Source organism: Hippocampus guttulatus, chromosome 18 (assembly GCF_054856545.1).
Source record: "Hippocampus guttulatus isolate MCC_2025c chromosome 18, RoL_Hgut_1.0, whole genome shotgun sequence".
Lineage (NCBI taxonomy): Eukaryota > Metazoa > Chordata > Actinopteri > Syngnathiformes > Syngnathidae > Hippocampus > Hippocampus guttulatus.
The window spans coordinates 11932980-11946536 of record NC_141278.1 but is presented as its reverse complement, the minus strand read 5'-3'; the positions used below and the strand labels follow the sequence as shown (position 1 = coordinate 11946536).

Sequence of the window (13557 nt, the reverse complement as noted above, 5' to 3'; positions counted from 1 at the left end):
ATGAGCGACAGCCGGAACGTACCGCACGGAGCGAAATCAAAACACACAGACACAAAAAGAGACACACCATTTCCTTCTCCCAACCCTCGCGGTCGATTTGGGACGAGTCCGCTGGCTCCCGGACGATCGCGATTGACGTATTGGGCACCCCTGCCTTAAAATCAGAGGTAATTCGCTGCCTATCTTAGTGCCGTTGTTTGCGCGTGAGCGGTGATTCAGTTGTCATCTGACTGGTTGCCCTGTATGTCAATCAAGTAATGGGATTAATGATAGGCTGACATCGTAAGTTCTGCTGTTCACAAAAAGTGTTTTTTTTTAACAGCGCTAACTCTACCCTGAAGCTTCAATTGGAAAGTTGGCACAGGAAATGCAGGTTTGGTGATTTCGTTTACATATGAAGGACAAACTTGCACTTGTAAAATTGCATATCAGATGGTTTATTGTGAAATAGTTTCAGTGAGAAACAAAATGAATGATTATTTTTTTACTTTCAGAACAAAACTAGCAAAAGTTTTTTTTTTATATGAAATCTGATCCTCCTGCAGCCATGTCAAAAGGATAGTGCTCGGGGAACTCATGGATGAACTTCACAGCTTCATTGTAGAGTTCCAGGTCTGTGGGGAACATGTGCAGAATATCATTACAAGTACGATCAAATCAAAGCTCATCTGACATGTTCGTACAAAATAACCTACTAAAGTTATTGTCTTCTGTGAGCCATTGGAATGTCGTGGCCATGATAGTTCTTTTGTTCGACACCATTCCAATGACTTCTACAACTCCAGAAAGCTCCTCATCAAGCTGAAAGATGAAGGTGAAAAAAAAGGGCTCAATGTAAAGTCAATGGTAACATACAAATTGCGTAAGACAAACAAACAAAAAAAAAAGCTTTTAACAACTTATGAACACAAATGTAAACCCTTTCAGGGACAGTGGTTACGACAGTGGACAGCTTATCACGTTATCAGGTTACAGGGTGCATGAAAGGGTTTCAACGGGTCGCAGTTCGGGGCCAAAGTACATGTTTCATGTGATAATAATCTAGTTAAATTAGAAAAAAAGAATTTATTCTCGCAGAGTCCTTTGCGTGTTCATCCACACATGCACTAATCTGCTTGGCACTAAACTTGAAACCTGGGCAATGACGGCCATGTTAGTGGCTATGTGACTTCTGTCATATTACAAATGAAGATATTGTAATGCGGGGCGGCCCGGTAGTCCAGTGGTTAGCAAGTCGGCTTCACAGTGCAGAGGTACCGGGTTCAATTCCAGCTCCGGCCTCCCTGTGTGGAGTTTGCATGTTCTCCCCGGGCCTGCGTGGGTTTTCTCCGGGTGCTCCGGTTTCCTCCCACATTCCAAAAACATGCATGGCAGGCTGATTGGACGCTCTAAATTGTCCCTAGGTGTGAGTGTGGGCGTGAATGGTTGTTCGTCTCTGTGTGCCCTGCGATTGGCTGGCAACTGATTCAGGGTGTCCCCGCCTACTGCCCGAAGACGGCTGGGATAGGCTCCAGCACCCACCGCGACCCTCGTGAGGATCAAGCGGTTCGGAAAATGGATGGATGGATGGATATTGTAATGTACACATTCAGTGTTCCAAAACAATACTGATGCCCATTAAAGGCGAATTAAGGTCCAAAATTGTCCTCACAATTATATGTTGCCGATATTAGTTTGAACATGGTAGTCTGATTAATATCGTGTTTGTGGAATAGGAATTAAGCAGCATTCAATCCACTTTTTTTTTAACCCATCGCAGGGGGCGTTCATTTTGCCACTTGCTGTCGACTGAAAATGACATCATAGTTCCACAGGACTCAGGTAATGACCATTCATGTCTCATGACCCAAGTCGGAAAACAGCCCCCCCCCCTCCGAGACGGCTAAACACGGGTGGATTTTTCTGCTTAAGTGTTGAGTATTTTGGAGAGTAATAATTTTAGAGAGTAATGATTTGATCAGTGTTTTCCAACCTTTGTTCAGCCGAGGTACAGACCTCTTAGACCTTCAGCAGTTTTGAAAAATATGTTTTAATTTTGATTCAAGATTTTCAGTCTGCTTTCATGGTGGACTGTTGACATTTTCATTTAACTTCCAATGACAGGCGTGTGTTGCCTGGTTGAATAAAAAAAACAAACAAAAAAGTCTGTTGTCAAAGATTTAAAAAAAGAAAACACCTTAACTTAATAAGTTGCAAATCTGAACAACACACATAGAACCACCGTTAAGTGTTGAAGTTTTGACAATAGATTTTTAAAAATGTCAATACTGTTCTGTATTTGGCTGTATATACACTTTATCACATTCCATTGTCAAGTTATTTTAATGTGGCCATTCATTTTTTCGCTCGCGGAAAGGGACCAATAACTTTACAGGAAACCCAACTGTGATGATGTACGGTGGATACAAAAGGTTTGCACATCAGCCAGGTACTGGATTGGTTTAACCCTTTCATGCACCCTGTAACCTGCTAACATGATAAGCTGTCCACTGTCGTAACCGCTGTAAATCAATTCATCTTTGACATTTCAACAAACATACGTAAAATGATGATGTGCTGCAATTTGGACATTGGACGAGAACAAAAATAAACTCACAGCGAAATTTAATTCAACATGAACCCATTGTCCCGCTCCATCAGTGACAGTGAAAGCTGTTCCAGTTGAGTGTACCTTAGCAAAACAAACGAGGCACAAAACGTGAACCTTTACGTCAGTAATATCACGTATGGGATGTTGTGAATCACCGTAGTTAGGCACGACAGTTACCTTCTCAACACGCCCGACGAAACAGACGGGTTTGTTCAGATATCGCGACAGCATCGATGAATTAATTCGAGGTCTTGGAAGATGGAAGATATCAGACATCGTAGCTGATATATGTAATGGCGTTGACGAACACCCACCAAACTAATTTACGGCGCGGAAATATTATCAACTAACTTTTATATTACAAGGTACGCCACGCGGGTGGATAGCTTAAACCTTACTATAGAATCAGACAGGCTTGCTACTGCGGCAAGCACTGGAATATACATGGAAACATACTCAAGGTTCCTGGACGATGTCCGTTTAATTCCGGAACTTTACTTTCAAAAACGTCGCTTTTTTTTGTTGCAAAATTCTACATGAATTTATCCAAATTTATGCATGAGAAACCAACTCCTATTGTTTTATAAACATCGACATTGTCTGTGCGAAACAAAAGGCGACGAAAACATATAATTTACAAACTTTAAAATTGAGTGTTAACACTACATCTTCTGTATTTCATTTTATGTTTATACTTGTTGGAACTAACATCCCTGGTGCATTTTGTGATTTTGTATACGATTTCTATATTTTAATATTTACCTGTTTTATTCTTTATATTTAAATAAAGTTGATTGAAAAAGAATTAACAGGTTAATTACGTTCAAATTCAATCTGAGGATCGAACCGTTCATTCATTCATTCATCTTCCGAATGGCTTTATCCTCACTCGGGTCGCGGAGGGTGCTGGAGCCTATCCCAGCTGTCTTTGGGCAGTCGGCGGGGGATACCCTGACTGAACCGGTTGCAGGGCACACAGAGACGAATGACCATCTGCGCTCACACTCACACCTGGGAACAATTCAGAGTGTTCAATCAGCCTGCCATGCATGTTTTTTGAATGTGGAAGGCCGGAGTCAGGATCGAACCCACGATCTCTGCTCACCAATGGTCCACCGGGCTGCCCTGCTTCAGTTTGTGAACGATAAATAATTGCATGTGCCGAACCGAGTCACTTCTGCACTGAAAAGAAACAGTTGACCCAAAGTTTTTTTTTATGGTTTTCCCCCCAAAAATAATAAATAAAAGAAATACCACACCTAATACTGTGTACTGAATATATGACATCAAAAGCCATGGGGAGACATGGCTCAGACGGGAGAGTGGTCGTCTCCCCTCGGGAAGCTTGCGGGTTTGATCCTCAGCATTGTGACCAAGTGCCCTTGAGCAAGATACTGAAGCCCCTCCCCTCAATTGCTTCTGATGCCGCGTCATCCGAGGAGTCGGCGTCAAAGCGCTTCGAGTGCCTTGGGTAGAATCGCGCTTTATAAGAAAAAGGGCATTTACCGTTAATTATAAATGTGATTGACACACAGAGTGGGAAATGTTTGCGAGCATGACGTTCAGTCTTCATGAATATAAAATATAACAACGAATTAACATAAAATAATCATGTGGTTCTTCTGTACCACAGGTGTCAAAGTCAAGGCCAGGGGCCCAGATCTGGCCCGCCAAATCATTTTTTGTGGCCCGTGAAGGCAATTCAAGCTTGCCAGCTCCCAAGATGCTTGCTAAATACTGAACCAAAATTTCAAATTGTCACAAGTAATGTAAAAATTACAATGGTTGAACAATCTAATATTCTTGACTTCTGATGTCAAAACTAGTTCTCCATCTGTTTGTTGTTCGCTGTTTTTGTGACATGTGGAGGGGGTTAAACATTTATATGGTTTCACAAAATTCACAGTCATAATGGCCCTGCAATGGGAAACCGTAACTACAATGTGGCCCCCGACAAAATGAGTTTGACACCCCTGTTCTATCCTATACATTCATGATACATTGTTTGTTTTGCCTCCAGGTGTGAACTTGACCTCTCCAACAAATTCATCGCAAACGACCCGTATCTTGTGTTGGATCATGACAGGGCCGACAAATATGGCGTCCCGGACCAAGCACATAAAGAAAACTTGGGCGAAGCGCTGCCACATAGTGTTGTACATGAGTTCCGTTCATACGGACTTCCCAACTGTGAAACTGTATGTCAGTGAGGTACGAGAGCACCTGTACTGGAAAATGAAGTGTGTATTCTGCCCACATTTAGTCATGCTGTATAACTTTCCCATGCCCGCAGCATAACTCGGCGTCCTTGAAGTAATCATCACTTAAAATTGGAACACTTGAAGAGACGCACAGACATCGGGATGCAGCAGTTGATACAAGCTAAAAAACGGTTTCGGGGAAACTAAAGTTCTGATGTCACACCTTGAATTTCGGTACCGCCCTTTTGATGATATAAATACTGTATGTTGCGAATCCCTTCCTTCTTTGCACTCGTGACCACCGCAGCCATTGTCTGTAAACCGCGGGTGCCCGGAATATTCTGCAAATAAACCCTTCGAAGGTACTGTTCATCGACTCCAGCCTGTATTTGGATAACCGACATCCTCCTCGTCCAAAATTCAATGAACACTCGGGGAAAGAAGGCCACTTTGCTCCCAACAACTATGAATGCAGGTGAAAAGAAGTTTGTCAAGTTTCAGGTGGTTTGTGACGTTGATGGATGTAACTATGTGGACACATTGAACAGACACAAATGTCAGATCGTTTTTAAAGTGGTGGGGAAAATGTGCTTTTCTCTCTCTCTCTCTCTCTCTCTCTCTCTCTCTCTCTCTCTCTCTCTCTCTCTCGTTCACCTGGAGGTTTTTCCCACCACTTTAAAAACGATCTGACATTTGTGTCTGTTCAATGTGTCCACATCGTTTTTTTTTGTGGGGGGGTGGGGGTTCTGATTGGCTCTCGACGAAGGCGGATGCTTTTTTGCTCTGCTCCTGTCCTCCCCTCACCCTCCCCTTGCTCGCCACTCAGTCTATGTGCTGTCTTTGTCTGGCTTTCCTAGCCTCCTGCCGTACTTTCATCCTAAAAACAAACCATGGAATTGGTCGGCTGGTCTCTCGATGCAATCGACAACATTTTCTCGACGAGAAGAGCAGGCAGTGGGGAGCCTGCTTGCCCCTCGGGGACATTTGCTGCCGGGTACACCCTAGATCCCTGGAGTAAGTGGAGAATGGTGTGCCAGTCAGCGATGGCTGTTTGAAAGTGCTCTATAAATACAGTTGAGTTGAGTCAACACAGTCACGTCCTGGGGACCAGTTGCGGTATGGGGACAAAAAAGCAGGTCCCCATGAAAAAAAACATATAAAAAGCATCCGAGACGCTGCTCTCAATGTGCCTGTGTAGTTTTTAGCAAAGGCCCATAAGTCACCAATTTTGCTGATTGTTTGTGTGTGAATGGTGCTCAGCAGCTCTCCACATGTTTTTTTGGTGCTATTGCACTCACTGCTCCACACACATACTTTGCACATGCCCCACCCATTTGCTCCCCTAAGACAGTGATCTTCAACCACTGTGCCGCGGCACACTAGTGTGCCGTGAGAGATCGTCAGGTGTACCGTGAGAAATTATCCAATGTCGCCTTTTTTAAAAATTTAAATTTTATAAAACATTGATGACCGTAAATTCCGGGCTACAGACCGCACCTGATTAAGAGCCGCGTGCTCAGATTTATGAAGAAAAATCAACTTTATATATTTTTATTAATTTTTTGAAATAAATTTTCAATGTTTTAATTATATGCGCCGCACCATATTATAAACCGCTGGCCAATGAGTAGGCGGGGGTTTGCTTCTGCGTCCCTGCCGCCTGGAGCGCCTCCGGGTGAGGCCGCGGACACGGTCCCCTGCTGAACCACCGCAGGAAAAAAACCCCCGCAAGATTTCACAAGGTTAAAATAATCTCAATATTTTTATGATCATGATAAATGCACTTGCACAACGAAATTACGCTGAAACACATAATAAGAGGCCAGACAAAGAGAGAACTTGATGTGCATTTGCGTAATTACGGGGAGAAACACTGCAGCCCACTCGGCTTCAAATAGAATAATGCAAATCATATAAATGGGAAAATATATATGAAATTATTTCTATAGTCAGCCGCTTAAAAATGATAATCGGCGGCAGCTTTAGGCCCGATGCTGCACAGCTCAAAACGCAGGTAAAATGTGTTCTCTCATGGCCGCTTGTTTTCAGTATGATGGAGGAGGTACCTTTTTTGACAGTCCGAGTGAGAGGCAAATCAAATGTCAGAGGGACTTCGTCCATATTTATTATTTCATCTGGGCTGATGGAATTCTCCGCTATCTTTGTTTGTGTGAATGTGCGGAACGAAGCAAGTTTGTCCTCGTAATTGGGAGGGAGCTGCTGACACAACGTCGTGCGTGCCCTAATCGACAGGCTTTTCCCTTTCATGAATCTATAACACCACGACGGCCCACCTTTAAAACCTTCAATGTTCATCTCGGTAGCGATAGCTTTAGCCTTCAGTCTGATTTGTACAGTGGAAACACCGCGGCCGCCTGCTCTTTGAGCGTTAAAAGCTGCGTCATATGCTTTTCGTCTGGTATTCTCCATGTTGATCAGGGTTAGAAGAAAGACTGAAATAAGGAAATTGTGATTCCTGGTCATCATACAATTTCATTGGACCCCTGTGTACTACTCATTCATTTTATTGGTCGACTGTTGCCGGGTAACACATTTTTCCCCGCTACGGCGAAAAGAGCGGAAGTTGTGATGAGTCATACAATCTCATTGGACCTCAGTGAACTACTCATTCATTTTATTGGTCCATGTTTTTCCCGCGATGGAAAAATAAATAAATAAATAAGCCACTTCATATTACACGTCGCAGTGTTGAAAGTGTGGAAAAAAGTAGCGGCTTGTCATCCGGAATTTACGGTAATCATTTTCTGCAAATATCATGTCATTGTCCGGTGTCCGTGCTGTAAAGACTGGGCGGGTAATTTAATATTCGTCCGTGTGGCAACACGGAGCTGATTGCCTCGTTCCTCCGAGAGATTTAATGATGCACGTGAGAGGTCGTGGTGACGGTCATGGATACGTTTTTCAAAAGGACAACTGCAAACTCCGAATTGGGCTCTGTACAAGATTCTGACCCGGATGAAGGCCCTCGTGTGAGTGGTGGGAAAAAGAAAGCAAAGACGGTGAGCTCAAGGCAATATATTGAAAGCTGTCTTTCGTATGGATTTACTTTCACCGGGGATGAGACGACACCTACTCCATTATGCCTGGTGTGTGGCGAGAAGCTATCCAACAGCGCCATGGTGCCGAGCAAGCTTAAACGCCATCTCCAAACGAAACACCCGTCGCTTCAAAACAAGCCGAGGGACTATTTTGATCACCTGCGTGTAAATACAGAGAAACAGGCAACCTTTATGAGAAAAAACACAAAGGTAAAGGAGAAAGCGCTAAAAGCTAGTTACTTAGTACCCGAACTCGTTGCGAAATCAAAAAAAGCCGCACACTGTGGCAGAGACATTAATACTACCTGCCTGTATAGCCATTGTCAACGAGATGCTTGGCCCCGACGCAGTTAAAAAGACAGATAAAGTCCCGCTCTCTGATCACACAATTGCCAGATGTATTGATGACATGTCTGCAGACATCCAAAGCCATGTTTTGGAGAAGATACGCATCAGTCGGAAATTTGCATTGCAAGTTGACGAGTCTACGGATATTAGTGGACATTCTCATCTCTTGGCTAATGTCCGTTTTGTGGATGGAGATGCCATTAGAGAAAACTTGCCATTTTGCAAGGCGCTGCCAGAAAAAACAACTGGAGAAGAAATTTTTCGGGTCACATCGCAATATCTGGACCAGGGAGGACTTACGTGGCAAAACTGCACAAGTGTTTGCACTGATGGAGCTGCAGCCACGGTCGGGCACACCAAAGGCTTTGTGAGCAGAGTGAAGGAAAGAAACCCAGACCTGTTTGTTACGCACTGTTTTTTACACCGTGAGGCCCTCGTTGCTAAGACTTTACCAGCAGAACCGGTTCCTGTGTTGGACGATGTGGTGCGCATAGTGAACTTTGTAAAGACACGACCTCCAAAAAGCCGTACATTCGCATCTCTATGTGAGGAAATGGGAGCGGAGCAAAAGGCCTTATTGCTCCATACGGAGATCCGATGGTTGTGGCGCGGTAAGGTGCTGGCCCGTGTGTATGAGCTGCGAGAGGAACTTGAAATGTTTCTGACAAATGAGAGGTCTGATTACTCAAATCTGTTTTCAAGCTGGCTGATATATTTCATCATCTGAATGAACTTAACACAAGGATGCAGGGCCGAAATGAAAACCTGCTTCCAAGCACAGATAAAGGAAATGGATTCTGTTTAAACGTGCCAACCTGGAGATGTTCCCATTCACAGAGAAACGGCAAAGTCCCACTGATGCACTGTGTGAGGTCATATGTAAACATTTGAAAAGTCTTGAGGAGAAGTTGTCATTTTATTTCTCTTCAGCCTCCATTGAATGCTTTGACTGGGTTAGGGACCCAAACAGCTCAGCATCAGTTGTTGGAAAGGATATGACTTCACAAGAGCAGGAGGAACGAACTGAACTGAACTGAAACAGGATCGGCGTTTAAAACTAAGATTTGATGATCTTCCTTTGGACAGTGCTGCCAAGGAGTTCACCTTTCTGGCCAACAAAGCTGTTCTGACATTACTCCCATTTTCCAGAAGAGCTTCGTTTGTGTCTTTCTTCTATTCCTGCCAGGATATCGGTTTTGTGTTCATCTAAACAGCCCCAGGTTTCACACTGATTGAGCATAAATAAACGGAGAAATTATATTTGAATTAAATACAGTGTTCAGAGTGTCATTTTATAACATTTTTGGTTAGTGGTGTGCCGCAACATTTTTCCAATGTAAAAAAACGTGCCCTGGCTCAAAAAAGGTTGAAAAACACCGCCCTAAGGGAAGGATTTTTCCAACAAGTGGGACAGGTGATCATTCAATTCGTGATCATCAGAAGCAGCCTGCAAAGCTAGAAGATGGCAGCACAAGAAACAAAAGTAAAACGCAAGGTAAGCTATTTTCAATGAATTAACAAGTTATTTATTTGTGTCATGTTAAAAATGTACATCATAAAATAAGAATATTGTCACTATTTTCTATGAACTAACAATAATCGCGGGCGAGTCTGTATTAACACCTCCTATCCTATTGTAGGCCAGGGCTTCCCCCCAGTGCTTTATTATCCAAATTGGCGACTGAAAATACAGTAATTATAGTTTGTACGTGTACAACTCGGCGAAGTCTGCTCCATTTTAAAAGACAAATCTCTTATAAGCATTGAAGCTCGGGGTATTTTTTTTTTTCGGGCGCGCACATCTCAGACTTGAATGAGAGCCGGAGGTGAGGCTGCCTCGGCGGTCACCCGACCCGACGGTCGTGGCCGAGTCTCGGGGCTAACGGCTACAGGCTGCCGCCGGAGCGCCTGGACAACTGAGTGTGATGACGAACGAGCCGTGACTATTCCTTTTTAACTTCTTTTTTTTTTTTTGTTACCGCAGTTTCAAAATCCATTACGCGCTCGCGCGACTAGCGAAACCTGCGTGGATTTTTGTCGAGTATGGCAAGTAGCGTAGGTGATGGAGACAAGCTAAACAAAACGTGGGCTGCCGAGATCGGCTACGGCTAGGCTAAAGCTAAATGCTCAACACTCAAACGCCACTGCCGAGTTTCTCTGCACTTTCTACCCATTCGTAATCATGATGGAGTTTACGAAAACTTAAAAAAGTATTTCAGCTCATGTATCGGTTTGGTAAAGTGAGATAGATGAGCAATATATGGAGGGCACACACTCTTTGTGAAACAGCAATATTTCTAATTGTGAAATTCCAGATTCAAAGAATATGAAATAAATAAATATAAAGAACAATTCCTGCACTGTGTTCCTTTGTTCTGTAAATAATTTGTAAATATTTAATATTGTTAAAGGGAGGCTGCCGCATGCCTGCAACCCTTGTGTGGACAAGCGGTTTAGAAAATGGATGGATCGTTGGATATTGTCTCAACGCTAAAAAATATACTGTTTTAATATTGATATGGCATTAATAAAAAGTCTTAAATATGTGGTGCAACCTCTCACATATTTATTAAACCCGTCTTTCAAAACTACTGTTTTCCCATCAAAACTGAAAACAGCAAAAGTTATTCCGATTTACAAGAGTGGATAGACCAATATTTTTCCGACAAAAATCCTAGAACAACTATTTGTACACAAACTTTACAAATGTATTGCAAAACATAATCTTTTAAGCAAATATCAATGCAGTTTCAGAGAGAAAAGGGCAACATCTATGGCGATAATGGAAATTGTGGAAGAATCGATCGAACAGCAGGCCACGGATTGGTCCCAAGTCGATCGCGAGGGGTGGAGGGGGGAATGGAGGGAAAAAGATTGATGTTGCTCATTGTGGCATGTGTGCGTGCCTATGCACGCTAAGGGTGTGGAAAATAATGGATATTAATCGATGCGCACGTGCGCGATGCGAGTGCATCGGCTCATTCACTGGGTATGACGCAATTGACGGGTGAAATCTAGATTCATCACGATGCGTTGGTGGGTATCGGTAAAAGCCGATGCAAGCGCAGTTTTATTCATGTTAAACGTCACCTATCTGCCCTTTCCTAGGCGCGATGAATGCACCATCATTATTTTGCGTTTTGTGTTGAATACGGACGGAAGCCGTGCGTCACATACAGTCCAGTACACTACTAGCGAAACACTATGGAAGTTCGCGCAAGCAGCAGCGAGGAAACTACTATATTTAATGCACCCGCAACATTCAAATCTTATGTTTGGAAATACTACGGCTTCGAAAAGAAAGACGGAAAGCTTGATAAAACCTCCGTAATTTGCAAAGAATGTCGCACTAAGAAGCCATACAACGGCAGCACCACAAATATGCAGACGCACTTAAAACGATGGCACCACATCACCGACAAGTTTCCCACCCCCTCCCCCGCCTCCCCGTCCAGTTCCTCGTTGGACTGACCAGGTCAGGATCAGAAAAAAATCGCCTCTTATTTTGGGAGTCCCCTTGCAGCTCACTGTGACCGCGCAATGGCTATAACTAAGGCCACTGCTTATTTCATATGCAAAGACCTCCAGCCTTACAGCGTGGTGGACAACGAGGGTTTCAGACAGCTCGTGCACGTTTTGGAACCCAGGTATAAAATACCAGACAGGTCTGTGTTCACTTACGAACATATTCCCGATCTGTACAACAAAGTGAGAAGTGAGATTACTGTGTCGCTGAACAGTGCGCAAAGAGTTGCACTTACAGTGGATGGGTGGACATCTTGCGCTACTGATTCATATATAACAGTGACGGCACACCACGTTGACAACGAGTGGGAAATGCAAAACTTTGTTCTTCAGACCAGAGTTTTCCGTGAGTCGCACGCCGGAGCAAACCTTGCGGAGTTACTGCGCGACGTTTTCCGCGAGTGGAACATTGGCGATAAGAAGTGTTGGAGGATGATCAAACAGGGGGAAGTGTGTTGTTGTCGACACGGCGGGATCCCTTGACCGTTCTCCACTTCCCCAGGTCCTCCGCGTGTTCGTTTGATTCGGGCTGAGTTGATGTGCAAAAGTCAGAGGCTGGAAATGGAGAAGTTCTTGCAAGATGTTTTACTGAACGTTCAGGGCACAACACGAATCGATTCGGGCTCCTGTGAGTCTCAGATTTCATCAGGAAGCCCCGAGCAACTACAGTCACACGTACATATAGGCATAGTATGTTAATTATATTAATTTAGGGGCGGGCAGTCCTTCCCCTTATGTAAAAATCAGAAACAAAGAAAGGTCAATGTAGTTCAATCTTGGCATTCTGACAAAGTACAGACCATATCTCGAGACAAGAGTTCCTCCTCTAGGGACCTTGACAGCCTTCAGGAACTTTCCCAAGGTGGGAGACGCAAAAGAAAACACTTGGAGGGCTGTTAATCACTCAAGGGGAGATAGGACCCCAGCTTCAAACTACATTCTTTGTTTGAAGTAGCGGATGTTCAGGACAGAGACCTAATAGTCAAGGTCGACCTGTCTATGATACAAAGTTTTAAGCTAAACATATAACATAGGTGATATCTTCATAAGCCAGCGTTAGTCACGGATAATGCCACTAACACGATACTGGCGGGGTCTGGCGCAGAAATGAAGCCGCATGTGCGATGCATAGCACACACACTTAATTTGTCCTCGCAAAAAACATTTGCAGTAGACCAGGTGAAACCTATCCTGGTGAAAATAAGGAGAGTCGTTACATTTTTTCACAGAAGTGCCAAAGCATCCGATGCTCTCCGTGATCAGCAGCACAACTTTGGTCTGGCACACCACAAGCTAATCCATGATGTTTCCACAAGGTGGAATAGTTCCCTTGATATGTTGGAGCGTTACTGGGAACAAAAGGCTGCTGTGGCGGCAGCATTAAGGAAAATTAAACCAAGGGGAGAACCACTGCCTCCCCTCTCAGATGATGAGACAAAAGTAATCCCAGAAATTGTGAAACTGATGTCCCCCCTGAAATTGGCAACCAAGCTCCTCAGTGAGGAAAAGACCCCCACTATCTCCATCGTTTCCCCACTACTGGCCAAACTACGGTCAGAATTTGGAGAAAACCACAGCGATCTAGCCGCAATTGTCAAGATGAAAGAACATTTCAGACAGGACTTTGATTCCCGTTACAACTCCATCCAAGACTTCCTCGACAATGCCTCAGCCCTTGATCGATGCTGACAACACTGCAAAGGATGTGATATTCCTGAAGATAGCACAACAAGTGGAGGATATGGTAAGAAATACAACACAGTATTATCAGCAGTTAGTTTTACTCTTAGTATTTTCCATCTCACTTAAGGGTTTTCTTTTTTAGTTCGAATGA

The 13557-nt window shown here is 43.7% G+C and overlaps 1 protein-coding gene across 1 annotated transcript; it reads right to left on the bottom strand.

Moving 5' to 3' along the window:
- Positions 1-519: 519 nt before the first annotated feature.
- On the bottom strand, positions 520-2866 carry LOC147191242 (replication protein A 14 kDa subunit-like). The gene is made up of 4 exons (XM_086137479.1): positions 2768-2866; positions 2597-2671; positions 696-801; positions 520-614 (listed from the first exon to the last, which is right to left on the bottom strand). The coding sequence occupies exons 1-4, from the start codon at positions 2864-2866 to the stop codon at positions 520-522; spliced, it is 375 nt and encodes a 124-aa protein (XP_085993605.1).
- Positions 2867-13557: the final 10691 nt, after the last annotated feature.